General features: G+C 44.1%; 1 protein-coding gene across 34 annotated transcripts in view; it reads left to right on the top strand.

Annotated features, from left to right (window-relative positions):
- The window catches only part of Arpp21 (cAMP regulated phosphoprotein 21), a 164,623-nt gene that overhangs the window by 44,557 nt on the left and 98,324 nt on the right, over nucleotides 1-21,742 (top strand). For 13 of the 34 annotated variants that reach the window (XM_039081805.1, XM_017595760.2, XM_017595758.2 and 10 more), the window contains exons 1-9: nucleotides 1,516-1,637; nucleotides 1,723-1,899; nucleotides 3,721-3,881; nucleotides 4,851-4,892; nucleotides 5,588-5,677; nucleotides 10,021-10,165; nucleotides 11,450-11,528; nucleotides 12,208-12,267; nucleotides 12,978-13,118. In XM_039081805.1, coding sequence (XP_038937733.1) covers nucleotides 3,756-3,881; nucleotides 4,851-4,892; nucleotides 5,588-5,677; nucleotides 10,021-10,165; nucleotides 11,450-11,528; nucleotides 12,208-12,267; nucleotides 12,978-13,118 — 683 coding nt within the window. In that variant the 5' untranslated portion in view covers nucleotides 1,516-1,637; nucleotides 1,723-1,899; nucleotides 3,721-3,755. Of the gene's footprint in view, nucleotides 1-1,515; nucleotides 1,638-1,672; nucleotides 1,900-2,963; nucleotides 3,593-3,720; nucleotides 3,882-4,850; nucleotides 4,893-5,587; nucleotides 5,678-6,330; nucleotides 8,209-10,020; nucleotides 10,166-11,449; nucleotides 11,529-12,207; nucleotides 12,268-12,977; nucleotides 13,119-21,742 lie in introns of those variants that run through there. The other 21 variants (XM_006243975.5, XM_039081801.2, XM_006243974.5 and 18 more) reach the window with 10 other exon arrangements.

Below are 21,742 nucleotides of genomic sequence, written 5' to 3'. Positions count from 1 at the left end.
CACACAGATCCAGGCTGTTAGCACTTGGGTAGTTACGTGAATATGAGTTTGTTCTGTCTCCGGGAAAAAAAATTACATATATATCCTCCTACTGAAGCCAGGCTACGTATCTGAGGCTTCGATTTGAAACTCCATTGTCATTTGCCTTCTGGATTAAATGGCCCCTGTGCATGTGTGAGGGCAAGAATATGAGACAAAGGCTTGTAATAATCACAATAGCTTCATTCACCTTGGGAAAAAGAAACTGGCACAAAAGGCCACTTGGTGACTTTATCTAACCGGAGAGCTTATTCTAGATGTGCAGGCTACATTGATCCTTTCTCGATTTATTTTTGTTTTATTTAATTAAAATTGGACATCTACCCTGGCAGCCATGGTACAAGGAGCCAGGACAGAAAATAAAAATGACTGTCAATCCACGATCCGTTTTGTCTGAGGTGTGTGCTTGCCTACCCCCATAGCTGTGCGGGGGTTTCTAACAAAAGGTGTACGTTTCAAAACCGGGCTGTCCGTCAGCGTAAAAGATGAATAGATCAGAAATTATTGACGGGATTCATGGTTGTATCTTCAACAGTTGTTTTCTGCCACACAACAAATGGCTTTGTAACCTAATGTGCTCTTAACAGAGCCACTGCCAAAACTGAGAGGAATCAGCCATGCCCGCCCAGGCTAGTGGAGAGGGGATGGCAAGAAAGAGAAAGGGTTTGCAACCTTTGCAGCAGTAGCTGCATGTAGCTATTGTTTTCCCTGGCAATGGGTCCCGAGAGGTGTGTCTGCCGCTGTCAGTGACTGTGCCCCCCACCCCCGGGGGGCTGAGAGTTTGGGTTTTTGCTGTTGGCAAATGCTATCAGGATCCCGACTGTGTTTGCATCCAAGCTGTCTGCGCGGCTCCCCTTGTAGGAGTTTGGAGAAAGGAAAGTGTACATTAGAGCGTGGATGGTTTGCAAGGGGTTTGGAGTGTGCCAATCTGTTGCTTGCTGCTGCGACCGTGGTAACTCTTAGCTGTCACACGGGATGCTCAGCTGGCAGAGATGTCCCGGCAGGGAAGGAAGGAGAGGTGTGGAGAGATGGTTCCCTGTGAAGCAGGGATATTAGGGGACACTTTGCAAACTGTCTGAGAAGTGAAAGCTGCTCTTTTAGCTGTGCCAGGGTGAAAGTTTCTCTCTCTCTCTTTCAAACTTTACAGACAGGGCCTCGTTAAATCCGAACCCGTGCATGCACTGCATGAAGGCATCTCTCTCAGAAGGCTCCTGGGTGTAGACTTAAAGCACATCTCATCCATCTATAATTTGGACAAAGGCTCTGATTTAGAAATAAAAGAGGCAAACCTTTGGCACACAGGCGACTTCTAGTCTTACTGAAGCAAACACACAAACTTTGTGTGTGTGTGTGTGTGTGTGTGTGTGTGTGTGTGTGTGTGTGTTTAATACAAAGTGCGAGAGATTTCACTAAAAAAGGTTAAAATTGAAGTGAGTAATCTTCGGTGCATAATTCAGTTGTTAATTTTAGCTCCTTGCGTGGGTGCTGCTCTGACTTGAACAGCCGGCTGTAGCCTTCATTGGAGAAGAAGCCGGCAGCTTGGGACAGGTGGAGCCGGAGCGAGCTGGGAGGAGATTTGCTGGGAGCTGGTCATTAGTGTTAGAAACCCAGTCTTACTTACTGTGTGCTTCTCCGGAAGGCCGCGACTGTTGCCACAATGATTTCCTGTTCTTCCTTTTTCAGGTTGTCGACCATGTGTCAAGCTGTGTAGGGAAACTGCCTGGAGATGGACATTCTGGACTGCTAATGGGGACATGGGACGGCAGTTACCTCTGATCACTTGCGTGGATTCTCCTGGAGCAGAAAGACAGAAGCCGCCAGTCACTCGTCCGGATCTAGCACTGGGATTCTGTGCTGAAGGTAACACTTTCGGGGGGGAGGGGGGGTGTATCTCATGTTAACAGGCATTCTCCTTTCATGACCATACCTGTCTGCAGAGACCAACCCTCAGAGTCAGGACCTGTCTGTCTGGGGTATTAGAGCTCACTTTGCTCACTCTAATGATTGGTTGGTTTTTGTTGTTTGTTCATTTGTTTGTTTTGTTTTGTTTTAACTGAAGCACTCTGAAAACTGAGTTAGGGCAACAGAAGTTCTTTGTCTCCTCACCCTACCCTCTGCTGAGAGAAAGTAAGCTGGGGGAATAAAACTTTTGTTTTGTTAAGGACACACGCTGGCTGTAGCCAGAGGGAGATGACATTTGCCCAAAGGCAGCAGATCTTAAACCCTCCCCAAACTTAAAAGCAGCAAATCCACCAACTCAAACCTCTGCCTCCCACAGGAAAACTTTTCCTTCTCCAATCCCACAATCCTCTGCCAAATAGGTCGGTGTACTTGTGAGATTTCGTTACAGGCTATCTGTCCTGTCACGGTGGGTTTTAGCAAATCCGAAATCGAGTTGGCCATGGTGTAGATTTGTTCCCTGCTTGGCTACTTCCAGCCAAGAATGAAATTACTAAACTAGTAAGTGGTAATGGCACTGTGCTCACAGAGACACGGGACTACTACTCTGTCCAATGACCAGGATGGGACAGCGAATGGTGGGGAAGCTTGTGAAAGAAAGGACCGTCTAAGCTGCAGCTGCTCCAGTGTGTTCTCTCTCTCTCTCTCTCTCTCTCTCTCTCTCTCTCTCTCTCTCTCTCTCTCTCATTTTCTGCCCCTCAGTTTTTTCTTTCTTTCCTTCCTTCCTCCATCTTCCCTCCCTTCATTTTCTCATACACGAACAGGAAATAAATAAATAAATAAATAAATAAATAAATAAATAAATAATGAGCGAGAAAGGTCCCATCAGAGTGGAAGAAGTGTGGGAGAATTTAAAGGAGGTTAAAAGGGGTGGGGGTGGGGGTGGGGGGGCTTGGAACAATAACGGAATTGAAGTCAAAAAAGCCACTTCCTGTCTGTAGAGTGGTGTGAGAGTGCGGAGTGGCAGGGGGCAGCAGCATCTATGCTTAACTCTGCCTGGCAAGCTGCCTCTCCAGAGCTCTGGTGCACCTCTGGTACCTGGCCGGAAGCTGTGGAGGGGCTGCTGCTGCTGCTGCTGCTGCTGCTGCTGCTGCTGCTGCTGCTGCTGCTTTTGTTAGCCATTAGTTGGAAGCCTGGATGTGCTGACCCTGAAAGGCTCACAGCCAAACATAGATCCTGTGTTTAGACCAAATCATAACCTTCCCGTCTGAGTTTCGTCCCCGTATTTGTCTTCCTTGTCACTGGGGAGGTGTTTCCATGGTTGCAACTTAAAAATAATCTTCTGAATTATATCTGAGGCGTCGCCTGCCGTCGGCAGGACCTCTCGACTCGGAAGTTGGGGGTCACCTGTTGAAGCACTGGGGAACTGTCACTATTTTCTTCTCTCACTTTGTAGCAGGATGTGGGTCCTACCATGGGTGGGTGCTGTGAGTCTCAGCTAAGATGAGTTGAGTCATTTTTGGCAGAAGGTGTACGCACATGTGCTGAGGTGTGCGTGGATGGGCTAAGGCTGAGGTGACGCACCTGCCTCCTGTGTGTGCATTTGCTGCTCGATATTGTCTTGCTCTGTCCTCTGGAGTGTGTCAAGTTATTGGTAGGAATACCGGGCTGCGCCTCTGGATGTGAATTCACGGTGGGGGGGAGGGGGGATGAGAAGAGCTCAAGAATAATTGGAGAACCTTCCCTGCACTGATATTGTTTTCTGATACTGTAACATTTTAGGGTCTAAAAACTCGTTTTGATTTGGATCTGGGAGAATGTCTGAGCAAGGAGAACTAACCCCGACCATACTGGAAGAAGGGCGGACAGAGCCAGAATCTGCCCCAGAAAATGGCATCCTCAAGTCAGAAAGTCTGGATGAGGAGGAGAAGCTGGAACTGCAGGTGAGTGAGCTACGAGGATCTGTCCTTAGCCTTCTGATTCTTGGGTGTATCAGAGGCTGAGTTAGGAATTTGGTCCTTAATGGAATAGGAGATCGATGAAGGAATCATCCCCCAATTGTTTAGGTTTTTTTTTCTTTTCTCTTCTTTTTTCTTTTTTCTTTTTTAATGGTGCCATAAAAATACCTTCCGAAATGAATGATAAAAATCATCCAAGGTGCATATTTAATTACTGTATTTGTATACAGGAGCCCAGTACCCCTTGCTAGACCACTGCAAGCTATGTGTGTAAGGCTTTTCCAGATGTAGCTTTTGGGTCTTGAAGTCTTGACATGGATTCCTTATTACATGGAAAGCCGGAGACACAGCTCATACATGTCAAAGCCCTGTGTCCTCTGCATCATAAACATGTTAGGGTTCAAATCTCATTTTCAGGCAAGCTGAAACTCAAGAGTCTTCAGTTGAAGAGTCAGAACACTAAAAGGGACTGGGGAGAGGGGTGGGACCCGGAAACAGCTGGGGCAATCGGGAGAGAGGCAGGATTAGATACACAGTATCTTTACAAGGAAAGAAAAAGATGTTGGTCCAGGCAAGGCAAACTGAGCTTGTAAATGCTATAGATTTTCACTGAACCGATTTACAAATGTGTTAGCCTTTTCCAGGAGCCTACCTTACCCAAAGCCAGTGACTACATAGTGATCAGAAGCTATCCAGGTTGTTTCTTCTCTCCTGTGTTTGCTAGGAAGACAAAGGACTAAAAGTGACAGTGTTGAATGATTGGGACTTAGGCTAGGAGGGTGTCCTTCCTGTGGTCACAATACCTTTGCTTCCACGGAAGACCTCTCTGTTATTAATGATAATGATGTCTTCCCCTTTGATTTTCTCTCCCCCCACTCCCTTCTGTCTTTCTCTCTATCTCTTTCTGGTTTACTGTTGTTTTGTTTTGTTTCTGTTTCTGTTTCTACCATGCAGCGGCGACTGGCAGCTCAGAACCAAGAGAGAAGAAAATCCAAGGTAAGGATCTTTAGCGTCCCAGGGCAGTCAGCAGCACAGTTATGACAAATGGCACATTTCCTATCCGAGCTGAAGATGTGCCCATATCTCAGAGTCTGGGACGGGTCCTGGCTGTCCCATTACAAGTTGGCTGCTGTGCTCACTTTCCCGTCCCCTGTGGCTGCTGCTTCTTGCTCAGAATCTGAACACCCATGAGTTCCTATTTCCAGCAGAGGTTCAGTGCTGCTTCACCCAATCCACATCCACTCGAGGTTTTTCTCTTGCTGTTGTCGCTGGCTAAAATTTAGAGCAGACATTTCAATCTTCCAAGTGATCTCTACCTGGAGATAAATTGACAGTGTTAGTCAGTGCTCGGAACACCTCCTTAGTGCAAGAATCTTCTCCTAATTTAGTTTTAATGCAAATTTTTCCTGTCAAGTGTTCCTTGTGATATTTTCAAGAAATGACATCCGTTCACCCTTCACGCACGAGTCAAGTTCATTAAGGACCGTTGCGTGAGTTGGTGTTTTTATCCTTGGCACTGGCTCTCAGATATTTCTCTCCTCTCTTTGCACCCAGAATCATGCAGCCCATTAGATCTGGGACTGAGAAGTCTGAGTTAGGATTATTCATGCAAGTGTGGTGGCCATGCCTCGATAGTCTGAGAATGTTTTCTGCCTTTTTCTTTTTTCCCCCTCCTTCATCCCAATCCCCAGTCAGGAGCAGGTAAAGGGAAGCTGACCAGAAGTCTTGCTGTCTGTGAAGAGTCTTCAGCCAGACCTGGAGGGGAAAGTCACCAGGATCAGGTATAAAAACTGCTATTAGAAGGGATTGCATGACTATGTCTCTGTGTGCATGATGAGGTATAAACCTGGTATTAGATGGGATTGCATGAGTAGATCTCCGTGTGCATGGCTAGCCACTAATTTGACATTAAACGATGTTTTGTGGGAGAAAACAGGGATTGAAGAAAGCATTTTCTTGCTTCCTTCTGTTTATGGGACATTCTGCATAGTTTAGAAGTTTGGGGCTGGGGATGTCACTTAGCAAGTAAACTGCTTGCCACACAAGCAGTTGGGCCTAGGTTTAAGCTCTGGAGCCCACTCAAAACCAGAACATGATACATATGCTTGTAATTCCAGCACCGGGGAAATAAAGACAGACAAATAGATTCCTGGGATCCAAGGGCCAGCCGGCTCAAGGCCTAACCAGTGAGCCCCTGGACCCTGTGAGAGACTGTCTTAAAAATAAATAAATAAAAACGGCAGATAGCAACCGAGGAGAAACACCTGAGACTGACGTCTGACTTCACATGCACAGGCACTCATACTCCCAGATGTACCTCCCACAAATATGCAAATAGTCGCCCTCCCACACACACACACACCCCCACGCACCCCAAATACCCCACAACTAGTTTAAATGTATATCACAGGATATCGCGTTTGTTTTTTTCCAGACTCTCTGAGAACTGCAAACGGAAAGGAACTCAAAAGAACTTAGATTAAAACTTAACTTACAAATGATAAAATAAAATAAAATAATAAAATCCAGTAAGCACGGAAGTGCTCGATGTCCACTGAGGCTCTCTCTTGATAAGGCTGAACCAAATACACCCCAAGCATCCTGTCTCTATGGAGACAGCTTACCTCTCAGCTCCCCAAATGAACCTGCCTATAAATAACACACCACTGTTGGCTCCTAGGAGATGAGAAATAGTGTCTAAGCACCCTGAACTGTGGAGAAATGCTGCTATGGCCTTCGGGAGGTTGTTGGTTTTTGGTTTGGTTTTTTTTTTTTTTTTTTTTTTTTTTAACTACTGCAAAACCGGCCCAGAAGAGCGTCTGAACTGGTAGCGAATTTGATATTAACCAGCTGCTGCACCTCCACTCTGTGATCCCCCAAACTTAAAGTTCCAGGGCCCTTCGCATCCTCTTCGTTACCCTTTTTTTTTTCCTTTTTAACTAGTATATTTATTTGCTTACGGAAAACACAGTCTTGACGCTGAAATTTTGCTAATCTTCTCAGAGGTCAAAGGCAGCCAAGACAGAAACGCAAATGATCTGTCTGAGCCCAAGGGAAGGAAAATTGATTACAAAAATCATTAATTTTCGTCTGAGTCTCTTTGGCTCCTCTTTCATCTTCCCCTCCACCCCACCCCCTTTTCACTTTTATTGGACTCCTCTAAATTCTCTTTGTGGACACAGAGAACATGGAGAGAGCGCTTTCTTTAAAAAGAACCAAAAAGTAAATAAATAAACGAATCCCTTATAGATTCTGCCCCCCAAGAGTGTTTTCTTTTCTAGTCTCATTTTCTTCACATGCTCTTCATGTGGAGAGACACAGACAAGCTCTCATTCAGTAGCCATTACTGTGTGTCGCAGACAGTCAGTCCCCGAGCCCCCTTTTTAAAACTTGGGCTCTGAGAAACGTGTGGCTTTCCTTCAGCATCTTGCGTGTGCTTCTATCTTTAACGGAGATGGGAAAGGTGGAACTATGTGAATCCCATGCCTTGTACTATATCAGTGTGGATGGAAGGTTTGTAACGGACAGCATCTGACTTGTTCAAAAGCCTGTAGATTGCCAGGCTCTGGGAGAAGTAACTGCCCAGTTGTTCCTCACTCCTCACGCCAGGCAGAGGAGGCCAGCCTCCGTAGATTCCCTCTGCTTGGTGTCTCTTTTGACAAGGCACAGGAGTTTTGGGGAGGGTCATCTGTATCCTAGCGCCCATTTCAGAGTCAGATATAGTGGTGCCCCCACACAGTGGGTGCAAACGGTGCTTTGTTCCTGCTGGTTCTGAACCCAGAAAACAGGATTAATGTTGGAGCAGAGAATTAGGCCCCTCGAGCTGAGTTTTCTGTTGACTAGCCAAAGAGTGGTGAAATAGGGGGTTGGCAGAAAACCAACAGACACATACATAAGCGAGTCACCCGATCTTAGAATTTATACGCAATGCCTTCACTAGATAACACTGAACACTTAGAAAATGTGTGGACTGACTCCCAGAGAAGTATACAGTACACCGAATGTATTGCTTCCCCCATGTTTGTATATTCACAGTATTTGGAAAACTGCCTTCATTTTCCTGTGTGGGAAAAGCTCTCTTGTTCCCTGTGTTACCTGATCTCAGACCCATACCTGATGGTTCAGTCTGTCTTTGAGTAAAGGAAGCGTGTTTCTTTTTTTTTCTAATGTTATAATACTTACTGACCAGTGTGTTACTGCAACTTGAATCATTCTTTTACTGTTGTTGGGTATAAACTTATCCTGTACCAATGTATTTATTAACACTTGTATTTTAATATTGAGCGTATCAATAAAAAATATTTAAAAATAACAGATTGTTTTTTACCAGTTCTACAGCACCTTTTGTGTATTCTTTCTACACCATATTGTATATTTATGTGTAGAAATGTATATTTTTTTTAACCTGAGTATAGAATTTGCCAACACAGCAGCACCAATTTGCACCATTCATCTACAGTGGATGTCTTTGGCTTCAGGTTTTGTGTGTAGAATTTATTGCCAACGTGATGATTTTTTTAGCTTCCAACTTAGAGAGGGCTGGATGGTTCTTACAGTTCTGAAGAAGAAACGAGACCATCCTCTCATGACCCACGTGCCCACAGCTGCTCTAGGACTCTGCTGATGGCCTGACTCTTCCTCCTCAGACACATCTCAGCTGGAAATGGCCTGGAGATTTCCAGAGAAAGTAAAAGCAAACTCCAAACCGTAGCTCCTCCTTGCAACTTTACTGATTGCAACAGCTCTCTGTCCCTAATCACCTGAAGAATGACTGCAGCGGAATGCCAGCCTGATTTGCATATCTCAAATGTGTCCACCCCTCCCCCCAAAATAACCTCCCGGGGCAGTAGGAAAACCCAGCTTAGTTAAGAATTTACGATGACAGCGTGTTTCATCCGTATAGTGGAGGCCGGAGATCTTTTTTTGTTTTTTAGTTTTCTCTCACCACCAGGGCAACTTCCCTTCAGCTATCCTTTCTAATGGGGGTCCCTCCTCATTGGAAACATGCCCCACCCCCTGCCCAACACCATGAAGCAATGTCATCCGGTGGTCCCTCACATACCACACACACAAAGCCAGCCCGCAACTTCCCTAAGGCGTCATGACGCCAATCAGCATACACTTTGCAGAAACTAGAAAATCCAAACAAAGCATCGTGTGGTGCATTCTGCTCCAGAGAAGCCAGTGAGCAGTCAAAGTCCTGGATCCAGAGTGTCAATCAATAGAAGCAGATCATTTTCCAGGAAAAAAAAAGAAAAGAAAAGATTAGCAGTGCAGATGCATCTCAGCACTGTGCCCTGTACCAAGGAGCAGCTCAGGAGAATCTGTTGGGGGAAGAATTAACTACCTTTACCCAACTATAGATTTATAGACAACTTAGGAAAATAGAGCAGGACTCACAACATTTTCCAGAAGGCAATGCTCTTTTTGCGACTCTGAATTATAGCAAACTATTAATAGCATTCAGAAGCAAGCCCTGTGACCCTAGATGTAAGATTCCGGCAGTTGCAGGGTTCAGTTTCCCAGGTCTGGGGTGTTCTTGGCCTGGTTCCGTGGTAGGATTTCTACTGTAAATTGGCTGTTGGGTGCTTTCTTCCTCTCGGTTCGAACTGCAATTCTGACTCCTGGAACCTGTCTGTCTGTGTGCCGTGTGCACATTTCTCCTTATAAGGAACTCTAGAAGGGAACTGGAGAAGCCTTTTTTAGACATGACAGTGGCTCCAATGTGAGCAGATTAAGGGATTCCCCTCCCCCCTTCACACACACACACACACACACACACACACACACACACACACATTTAAAAATAAACCCTGTAGAGAAAAATAAGAGTTGTGATCTACAGGAGTTTAGCATGATTAAAGTTAATATTCATGAGGCAAAGTTTAATACTAGATATGTCTTCTGACCTCCCATTGACTTCTGGATTTCAGTTCATCTTAAAGGGCAAGTATTCTTTTTTTTTCCTGACAGGCTAAAAAAAATTTTTTTTAACTACTTAAGAAATAGGAATCTATACCAAGCTCTCATTTTTCAATACCTAGTAACCTCTGTCTGTGTGAAATGGATGCCAGGCAGAGATGATTACTTCTGGCCCTAAATTATTATATTTTTTCCCCAACAGGAATCAATTCACTTACAGCTTTCCAGTTTCCCCAGCCTGCAAGAGGAGGATAAATCTAGGAAGGATGACTCTGAGAGAGAAAAAGAAAAGGATAAGAACAGAGAGAAACTCTCTGAGAGACCCAAGATCAGAATGTTATCGAAAGGTGAATTTGAAAACAACATTTCCTTATCTTGCTTAACCTGGACACATGCGTAGCCAGGAGACATTGCAAACTGACACCAGTGTTTACAGCCGGGCACTCTGCACCTAATTTTCCAAGCGGCCCTGTATGTGTAAGAGAAAAAAAAATTAGTGACCTTGACTTTCTTTTTGTCCCTGCACCTTTATTTGTGTAGCGAGGGAGGTTATTTTTAGAATCACTTATTTCTTTGGATTCCCATTTGAATCTCCTGTTCTCAGTGACAAGCTGAAGAGAAAGAGGGAATTGAAATGGGCTCTCGCATTCAGTTTCATTGACAACTGAGTTGGATCGACGAACAATGGTGATACACGGCTTTCTATTTTTCACACTCACCCTTATCTTAAAAAAGACAGGCAGCTAGGAAGGGCCTTAGCACCTCCTCACAGTAAGCCACATGGGGATGGAGGTCAGTGGAAGCCCTGGCACCAAGGGCTTTGGTCTCTATCTGACCACCACTGCGTGTTGTTTCATTTGAAAACAAAAATCACATTTCTATTTGGAAAAGAACCATTCCTCCTAAAAACTACAGGCCTATGGTCCAGAATGTTTAGACTGAATGGACCTCTAATTGCACAAAGTAGAAAGAAGTCACGCTGGAATGGAGAATGCTGGAGAATCTGAGGAGCCTAGGAACGGTAGCCACTCTTAGTGTTTATGCTCTGCAAACATATTCCTGCTTGGAACAGCTAGTGTCCGTCTAGATAAAACCCTCGAGCTTGAGGCCTGTAAGGGGAAAGAGTTTAACATTTCTAAAATGGCTGGAGAAACCTGAACTTATCCAGGACCAGGAGACCAGAAAGACTTGAGGACATTTATTCTCTTGCCATGCTGATTAATATTTAGACCATTTTATAATAGAACCTTCATTTTTTTTAATCCGTTCCGTTTTAATTTTTTAAGAAGGGGGTTGTCATGGGATCACAAGCTCTTGAGGTCTCTGTGGGTTGGATGTACTTGTCATGTGGAGGCAGTGCCTAAGTGGGTTTCAGCATAGAACACACTCCACCACCAGCAGCGAGCACACTTGCCCTCCTCTGACACCAGGGTCTTCCCACAGCCAAGGTCTCAACCCTCAAGTCTTATTTCTGACGTTATGATCCTTGCTTGCAAGTGTTTTCCCCCTCGTAACTTCCTTTGAAATTTACCTGGGCTGGCAGGAAAGCAGAAAGTTTCCAAACCCTGCCCCACCCCGGTATTCCCACCCTTCATCCTGGCAACTCAACTCCGTCCTGACGTTTGTTTCAGATTGCAGCCAAGAATATACGGATTCTACAGGCATAGACTTACATGAGTTTCTAATTAACACGCTGAAGAACAACTCCAGGTAAATTTAAACTGTGAAACAAGCCTTTTGGTGGTGGTGGTGGTGGTGGTGGTGGTGGTGGTGGTGGGGTCAGATAGAATATTACAAAATGATTAGTCAGAATACTTTTAAGAAATCAAATACAAAAACCCAGCTGGCTTCCTTGATGTCTCTGGTGAACTTACTCTTTTCAGTTGAGAGTTTGTATCGCCTACTGGAGGGCTAGCCCTAATAGTTGCATAGTTGCTCGCTGTAGAGTTAGAGTGTATGGACTCTGGTTTGCTAACCCCAAGGGTATATTGAAGTAAAAAGGAGAGAATAAACTGATCAGTATTACGTCAGTCCATGATGCCTGGGTGCGGGCACACGGCCATGTGTGCTCAGTACTCCAGATTGGCTTCTTTCCAGTTTCTTTCGACTTCTAGTCTTTGTTGGTTGTATTTCTATCATTCAAAAATTTACATGTCATAATTAGGGCATAAAGATGATGACATTAAATACCCCCAAATACTTAACAAGTGAGAGGAAAATGAAACCTCTGAGTTCAACACGTCAGGGCATGCAAACCAAGGAGTCAACGTAGTCTGAAGCTGGATGAGAGTTGGGTCTGCACTGTTTCCCCCTTGAGTTTGATAAACTGTATTTGCTCTTTGGAAACTGAAAGTACATGAACCTCTTCCTTTGGACATTTATTTTACAGGGACAGGATGATACTCTTGAAAATGGAGCAGGAAATGATTGATTTCATTGCTGACAGCAAGTATGTTCCACGGCAATGCTAGTTAATTCGATGACATGTCTTAGCTCGGTGTCTGAGTTAAGGACTCACTCTGGGGAGAGCTGTAGATAGATAGAACGTCAGTTCATGTGGTCCTTGGTATGTTCGATGGAGAAGTCACTGGATTGGAGTGGCCATTACTTGGATTCTATGTGTTCTTACCTGTTAAATTCCTGGCCAAACAGCCATAAACAGAGGGCGTGTTTAGCTCCCACTGATTTACATGGAGGTTCAGTAACAAGAAGCGGCCCTTTTCATTTTTACGATAGTTTCTTTTTTTTTTTTTTTTAATGGGCTCCAGCTGGCTGCAGTCAGTTATGCCTGGAAGTAATTGTGCTGTGTTTGCTGTGAACTGGGTAATGACACATGTCCAGATAGATATCTGCAATCTCTGTTATGTCGTGGAGCCTGTCCCCTGCCTGCCTCTGTTGATAAGGTATCATGAACTAGGCCAGAACACTTTGCAACAGACAAAATGACCGTGCGGCTGCGAAACGGCGATGCTACCAGCTTGATCAATAAATCTGCGATAGTGGAGATTTGTCTTCGAGAGAAGACATCAGGTGGCGTTGAAATGAAAGATGCCAAGTGTTTCTGGATAAAAAGAGATAGTGACGTGTAAATCCCTGTAAAATATACTCCGGGCATGAAACGAAGGCACTGATTTTACTTCTCCTGTAACTCTGTTCCAGTAACCACTATAAAAAGTTCCCCCAGATGTCATCCTATCAGAGGATGCTGGTCCATCGGGTGGCAGCGTACTTCGGGTTGGACCACAATGTGGATCAAACTGGAAAATCTGTCATCATCAACAAGACCAGCAGCACCAGAATGTAAGTCCCAGCTTGGTGTCTGTTTGCTGTTTTCTTTTTTCTGTCAGGGATTGGCCTTTAAGAGCACACTATTCATGACGAAGTATGTGACATTGAATATGAAAAAGTGCTGGTTATATTTCTGTCCTAGCAGCAGTGGGGGTGTCAGGGATCCAGATAAGACCCAGTGGGAACCAGGGAAGTTTGTAAACCCCAGGCAGTAAAACGAACTTGTTTCCTGTTTGTTCGTTTGTTTGTTTGTTTATAAGCTTGCAAATTTATTCTTTCTATTAGCATTCCATGAAATTACACAAAAGATGGTGGGGAACTTCACTTCAATGTAGCATTCAGATAGAAACAACAGGCTTTGCTCTGGGAGTGTAGATGACACAAAGTTTCTAAGTTAGTAAACGCTTTCTGCAGAGCCAGGCGTGATGGCCTATGCCTGTGATCCCAGTCCTCTGGAGGCTGAGGCAGGAGGATCAGGAGTTGAAAAACAGCCCTATAGATGCATGCTATGATTCTGTCAAAAGGAGGGGGAGGGGAGATGAAGGGAGGGTAGTGGGGATGGGTTAGGGGAGGAGGACTAGGTCAAGGATAAGGTTTATAAAGCTGTGGCACACAGAGACATTAGTCCTTTTCTTTCCCTTTTTCTGATGTGGAGGAGACAGGTGCTTTGCGAAAAGCTCAGAACAGGATACAGAAACCGTGCCTCCCAGTCCTGGCATACTGACTGGGCACCCCAGCCTGTTGCATTCTTTACTTGCCACCTCTGTTTCTTCACCCGTGAGACAGACGGAGGGCTGAGCTTGACAGCTATCTAAGTTTTAGCACTAAGAAGACAATACTTGGTTTTTCTCAAGACAATCACTGTCTCTCATCTTAAACTCTTTTTCCTGTCTACACCGAGTCATCAAGAGCATCCTCATAGGAGACTTCGTTTGCCTTGACACCTGCAATTGTCTGCTTTGAAACCCTGTGGCTTTCACACAGTGCCTAAGCCACTTCTTTAACAAAAGGCGTGGCACCCTCAAAACTGTAAACCTTCATTTTAAAAGAATAGCTTTCTTTCCTTTGGGTTGTTTGGCGATCACATGGTCTCTGTGTCAAAAGGTTAGTGCAGGCACTTTTGTGTTGAATGGCTCTCTCATGCTTAAAACATGCTTTCCTCTCCGCTCGCTCAGCGAGGTTACAGCAAGTGGGGTGGCCTCTGGGCTCTTTATCTCCTCAGCGTTCAGCCTGAGCTCGGCAGAGGCACAGAGACAGTTAGGGGGAGGAGCACCCAGTAAGAAGCCTAGACCAAGAGTGGCTATTATCTCGGGGACACTGTAGTGCTTCACTGGTTTTTTTTTCCTCCGGAGTTTCAAATTGCTTATATATCTGTAGAACGGTTTGAAGTGGATAATGTTTAAGAGCTCTTGAAGCTTCAGAATTACTGGGTCCCACAGTTGTATTCTACTGTGCTGGCAAAACACATCTCAAAATTTACCAGCATCCCACTTGGTCTGATGGCACTGCTGCCTCCTGTCTTGACTGTCGTGGAAATTAAAGGTCACTATACTTTAATCCGCCACGGTTTTGTTCCCCACCGAACACACCCGGCTGGTTTTGGTGTATTATTGTTTCTGGTTTTTATACTCCATTCTAGTTTTTCTTGTGGCTTGCAGGTGCTACCCAGCAGAGAAAGACACCCTGAGAACAAAACAGGGGAGGTATTGACTTCCGTTTTTAGCTGGGTCCTTGTATTGCACTTCGAGGTCCCGGGAACTGTGGATCTGTGCATAGATAGTGTAGATTGAACCTGATAGATTTTTATAATTCGGAGCTAGTGGATTTGTTAATAGTGGGCAATGGTTCTATGATCTCGCAGTGATGGTTATCAATCCGTGTTTATAGACAAGTTGATGGCAATGTTATGGCTCTGGAAATACTCTTGATAGAAGTCCAGCCTTGCCTGTGAAGATGCCTTTTACACTGGGGTAGCTCCATTGAAAGTAAATTCTAGCTTAGCTAACTTTGCATACGATACGGGTCTTCAAGTTCAGAGTCTTTATCAGGTCCCATTTCAACTGCCTGCAGGGTCAGAGCACATTGGAACGTGTCTATGATTCCAGAAACTTCTGAACTCACCCATAAATTCCTATGTTTCCTTCAGATCTGTCTTTAAGGGTTTTGTTATCTGACTAACAGAAGTCCTACGGATTAACCCCTTCCCTTCCAGAGAAGCACAAACTTTGGTCGGTTTTAGAAAGTTTTAGTGCATGCGTGCATCCATGTCTGTCTATGTGAGTAACATGAAGGGAGTTGTCCACAGGGATCAAACGTGCCTCAAACCTTGCTCCATCTAGACTTATGGGCAGCTATGAGCTGCCAAGTATAAATTCTGGGAGCTGAACCTGGGTGTCCTGGAAAAGTAGTAGCAAATACTGCAAACTTCTAAGCCAATCTCGTCAGCCCCTGGCTTTCCTTTTGCCTGAGCATTGTTAAACAGACTGCATATGTTTATGCTCAGGAGAGTGAACAGTGAGCACGGGCGGATGGTACCTCGTGAAGGTAGTGACAACTTTGGTGCCAGACCATATCAATCTGATCACCCATCTTCCCTACCACCCTTTATCATCCTTCTGCTGGTCAAGTCATGCTTAACCCTATGGTAAGCCATGAACTTTCTAGGCAGTAGCTGGAGCACAAAGCCCTCACATTGCTCACCCCCTGTCATTTAAATGGCTCTTGGGAGGCTAAGGTGCCAGTGGTAGAATTTGAGGGTAAACTGCTACCTCCCCAGAAAAGGAGCAAGAAGGAAAGAGGACGAAATAAAGGCTCTTTCGAAGAGCAGCATATTGCAGTTATCAAGATGTGGATTACATGAGCAGGGCAAGCAAAGGCTGCTGTTTCATGAGGACTTTGGATGTGATAGCTGTCTACTGCCAGGGTGTTTGGGTTTGAAGGTAAAAATGGACCATTAAGATCTAGGTGCCTTGAAGATTTCGATTACCGTTTTATTTGTGGTGGAGGGAGAGAATCTGTATTCTCTGCAAATGTGAAGGGTTGCCTCAGCAGAGCAATTGATAGCTAATAGGAGCCAGTCTAATTTTTATATGTTGTTGGATAGAAATATATTGACTTGTAGAAGGGAGAGAGCTGAGGCAAGAATTCTCCCCATGGTCCACTGTAGTGGTGTATTTGAGGAGCACCTTTCCAATGTGTTCAGGTCTCTGCAGCTCCCGAGCAAATCCTTGAAAAAAATATGCATTTTAAATGTCATCATGGCTTAGGAGGACGGGTCCAGAACGTGAGCCCTTTGGATGGAGTGTGGAAATGATCTATAAAGCAGGGAGAAAAGACATTTCTTATATATTGGTTTATTGTTTGTTTTTCTTCAGTGAGTTCTCATGGCTCTATAGGTTGTGTCAATAAATGTAGATAGAGGAATAATCATCACTGTATCAGCTACAACGGAACATCATCAGCTTCCTTCTGCCATGCTCTGCTGGGTGAGGATGGTTTAAGATATCTTAAATGGGGACTAGAGACTGTTAAGTGTCTCACACGGAGAAAATAGGTCTATATGAAATTAGACTGCTTGGGTCATAAGGGACCATCCCTGGGAACCATGTCGAAGTGTGGCTGGCCCCTGTTGCTCTTCTCTGTCATATCCTCAGTCATCATCCATTAGCTCTCCCAAGATAGAAAGGATTGGTCTCCAGAACATAGTCCTGAATGATGCATTTCTTACTGAGAAGCATGGCACTTCTATGTGTGCACTGCAACCGATGCATTCATTCTTGGTTTTTGTATATTATCACATCCAACCCTACAAAGAGAATTTCAGTTTGGGGCCCTTCTCTATAGAGAATAAATAATTAGCAGGACTCAATTCTAAACCAGAGTGTATAGTGTGATGGTTATTTCAAGTCTAACGATCTCAATTACAGAGCCACATTCAAACGAGATATGGCTGCATCTGATGTGGATTTCTGTAGCATGTAGTTTTGTCTACCCTGCTTTGCCCAGTGACTGGGCACTTCCCCTGCTACTTCAGGCCAATGGCTACTTACCTGAAAACTCACATGGTTGGTTGGCTTTATCTCCTACTGCTACTGCATCCCCTTCTGCTTCTGAGTCCTCCTGATTCTCCCTGAATCCTACCATTTCAACTCTCAGTGTGCCACCCCATTCCCAGCAATTAGCTGCTGGCATCTTTACTGATAGATCAAAAACCAATTGGGGAGAAGGACCTTCAGTGTCTGGACTTGCAAATTCAAAGTATTAGCACCATTCTCCAACAGATTTCAAGTTTTTAATTCCTTTGTTATCTGATAAGAAATTATTAGGATTAAGGAGCTGTTGTTTTAATGATGTCTTGAAGATTTTCTTGCTCATATAAGTAAACACCAGAATCTTTCTATAGTTTTATAGTCCTTGTTGTGTATTTCTGGGTTGTCACTTCTACCTTGTTGAAGGACAGCATCCTTGAGTTATATTTATTGATAGTGTTAGTGTAGAAGATGAATCTATACATTGTGTTCTTATACAACCATTGCCATCAGTAACCGTAGCTTCTCATCCCATGCATAGCAGGACCAGCTACCTGGGGAATGAGGAAGCACAATGGTGAGCACCAGAGTGAAGTCATTAGAAGTTTTGCATTAATGCTTTCAATACTTTGGGGATTCCCAGAGAACATATGACTTTGTAGCAGAGCGGTTGTATTCTTGATGCCCTGTTGCAGTGGACAAAACTGACAAAACAAATACTCAAAAAAAATCCATTGAGTCCAAACAGATATATGTTAATATTCTGCATTTATTGAGCACTTAGAAAGAGCTAGGCTTTCTGTAGAGATGGTGGTATCTACGTATTATAGCTGTATAACAAAATACTTGTAAAAGTGACACCAGTGCCTGGACTGGAGGGAAAACTTGGTGAGAGGGAAAGACAGAGGGGTCACAAGTTCTTGTGGGAGATATCCAAGATGGTGTTGCTGTCTGAGTAAACCTATGTACACTAGAGAATTAATAAAAATCATCTGGGCCTGTAGCGTTATAGGTTTTCAGAACTAGCCTAGAATGAAGAGGTAAGAGTGTGTGACCAATTGTTTCCAGACACATCTTTTGATTTATCACCTGGGTCTTAATGGCTCGTGAGGAATCACTAGCCTTTGGAATTGTCTGGCTTTGACTGAAAACAGCAACTTCAGTGACTGAGAAGAAGTTCTATGCTTTTGTAGTTGTTGTCACTGTTGTTTATTTTGCCATATTCCATTAGTGTCCATTGCCTGTCTCTGAATTTTGACAGCAACAGGGTTTATTCTCAAGCACTGTGGATTTCCCACTATTGGACTTCTGGTTGACTGTCAGGCTTGGTAGTACCACCCACTGAAAACCTACAAGGCAGCTACTAGGGTCTATGTCATTTATATACCACAGAAGGTCTTTATCATCTGGTTATTCTTTCTAATGTCCCTTGAGATGGAACCCAGAGTCTCATGTCCGCTACGTTAGAGCCCTACTAGTAAGCTAATGCCCACACCTCCAGTCTCTTTCCTTCTTTCTTTGTAGTGCTCTTTTTGTCTTCAGACAGGATCTCACTTTGCAGCCCAAGCTGGGCTTGCATGTGTAAACTGCTGCCTAAGCTTCCTGTGTATCGGGGATCATAAACAGGAGGCTCCACTCCAGACCAGTGTTACCATTTGGACTTTTAGATAGGAGACTAAAACTATGAACATTTTTAGTTTCATAGTCTCCTTCGAAATGTTAAATTGTTTTCTATGTCACAAGTATGTGTCTGTTACATTAGAAGCGCCATGCTTTTATTTTGTCTCTCTGACCTCCATTTTCTCTCTTTCAATTACTTTTCTATATTTACCACAAAGATGCACATTGTTCTTTCTATGGAGGTATTTCTTTTCTACTTTTCATCTCCTCCTCCTTTTTTTCCATCCCTGAGAAAGGATGCAGATCTGGAGTTTATCACTGGAAGGCGGGACACCATCTACTTAGACTTGCATTTCGTACAAACAACATGATTACTGCACATGTACCTCCATATCTTTGCATATGGCAGATCAACTTTTAACTTGTCTCAAGATAATTTTCATGTTAAAAGGTTGTCATGTCTTCACAATTTCCATTTCATCTTTCACATCCGCCCACTCTCCTTGCCTCAAATTCCCTACCCTTCCAGGTGCAGAGCAAGGCTTGGGGTTAGCAAATACTGTGGAGGACGGGAGTTCACTCTCCACAGACTGTGGGTCGGGGGAGTGGTCCAAAGGCTACTTTAACTATTGGAGGATTTTCTTGAGCTTGAGGCTAGCCTGGGCTACATAGAAAATTTGAGATCAGATGTTGCAACTAGCCTGGGCTGCAGACTGAGTCCCTCAAAAGCAAAACAAAGCAACACAAACAAAAAGAGAGTTTAATACTCCTGGATTCAACTCCATGATTCTTGAGGCATGGGGTCCTTGGCACTAGCTTGGAGAGATATGTGTGTAGAGTAAATGCTCTAGAAAATACAGTCAACTGAGGTGTTTGTCAGTAAAGCAAGAACAATGAAGCCTCTTCTAACTAGAGAAAGCCTCTCTAGAGAGTGCCCATATGAGATTGATGGGCCTTTGATAAGAACCCCTGAAGAGACAGCTCATTATCCTAACCACAGGAGGCTGGGTTTTCCACCCTCTCAGGGCACAGACCCAGCATAGAGAGACTTGGCCCAGGCGAAGGAACACAGGCTCTCTGGAATACCCCTCAAAGCATCCAGGCTTAACTTGGGGATCCTTGGATGTCCACAATGGGCAGTTTCATACCCTACAGAGGACTGTGTTTTCACTGAAGCAAAACAAAGCAAAGAACAGACACAGGCTTTCTCCCATGTTCCCAGTGTTCTTGTCTTTGGGTTAGAGCTATAAGGGGCACTGCATGCTAGGTCCACTCTTACTGGAGAGCTGTGTAGAAGACTGAACCTCCATCTAAGTGTATCTTAGAGTGGCTGGCTGGCACCCTGTCACTTCTAAACATGGTGAAACTACTATTGGCTTCTCATAAGGTTGGTGCTACCAATTATTTGACTAGAACCCAGAGGCTTGGGCACTGAACACATTTCACTTCCTTCTCCTTTTCTGATTGGCAAGCATACAATGTGGTTTGGATACTCGTACATATGGCTTGATGATAAAATCAGCATCATTAACATAATTCATCTCTCTAAACATTTACCCTTTCTTTGGGAAGACACCTAGGTCCTCCATCATCTCTTAAGTTTAAACTCAGGGCTATTTGTTGACCATGGTCAAACTCTCTGCCATTTCCCTCAAACATTATATTGTCTCCATAATATCATCTTGCTTTTTCCTCTGAGAATATAGACTTTGTGCATGAAAGGGCGGTTCTCAGACAAACAGAGAGCAAGGAGCAATAAGTTCATAGTGTTCCTTTTTCTGATTGTATGATAAAGTTCACTATTTAATTTTGGAAACAAATGAAGCATATACCTTGTGCATGGATAGAATCTGTTTCATTATGTTAAGGAGTTTTGTGCATGGCACACTGATGCATCTAAGGGTTTTGTTTATTTATCTATCTATCTATTTGTTTTGTTGTTTTTGTTTATTTATTTGGTTGATCATTCATTTGATCTCGGCGTGGTAGGGTGTCTATCAAGCCTGTCCATCTCGTAGGAGAGAAACCAAAGTCCAAGTCTGTCTTATCTGCTCGGGTCACAGACGATCAAAGCCAAAGGCCCTGTGCCTCTTAGCCCTTGACCTTGACCTTTCAGAGGTCATGGGAAGAAGAATTTCCATCCATAGAATCAATGATATCAAGTTACTAGGGAAGCAAGAGGGGTACTTAAGCCATCTTCATTCACTGCTATCCATTGGTTCTCTGGCAACAACATAATTTGCATTTGATTATTCTTTTAAACTGTGCAAAGGGATTTGGAGACAGCTCAGTCAGTTAAGTGCTCACTCTACAAGCATGAGTTCCTGAGTTTGATCCTTAGGATACACATAAAAAAGCTCAGCATGGTGGTGCATGCTTGTAATCCCAGCACTGGGGAGAGAGGAAGGAGGCTCCCTCAGGCTTGCTGGCCAGTCAGACTGTCCAAATAGCAGGCCTGTGAGAACTCTGTATTAGATAAAACCAAACAAGGAAACCAAGATGGGTCACGTCCAGAGGCAGGGTACCTGACATTGACCTCTGATCTTCAAACACACATGCACATGTACCATGCCCCCACCACACTTGAGCATACACACACACCCACACCCACACCCACACACACACACACACACACACACACACACACACACACACGTGTTTAAATAGCAAAATAAAGAACGTTAACACTAGAGTTGACGGTAAAACTATGAATTGTCTTAGCAACTTATTAGTAAAGCAAAACCTGTCTTAGCAACTTATTAGTAAAGCAAAACCTGACTCCATGTCCTTGAAGTATGGTCAACAAAGAATTATTTCTCAAGTATTCAGTACTGTGGGTCTCCTACTTTGAAAAATCAAAGTTCTTAGCCATTTTCCGTTCACTGTGTGGAAAATCAACATCATTATGGTTGAATGTGTAGGTGTGTGAGCGAGCACACTCACGATGAGCAAATCTAAGACTACACATGCATGCCATTTAATGCAGAC

Source organism: Rattus norvegicus, chromosome 8, assembly GCF_036323735.1.
Source record: "Rattus norvegicus strain BN/NHsdMcwi chromosome 8, GRCr8, whole genome shotgun sequence".
NCBI lineage: Eukaryota > Metazoa > Chordata > Mammalia > Rodentia > Muridae > Rattus > Rattus norvegicus.
The sequence above is the reverse complement of the archived record's forward strand: the minus strand, read 5'-3'. Positions and strand labels throughout refer to the sequence as shown.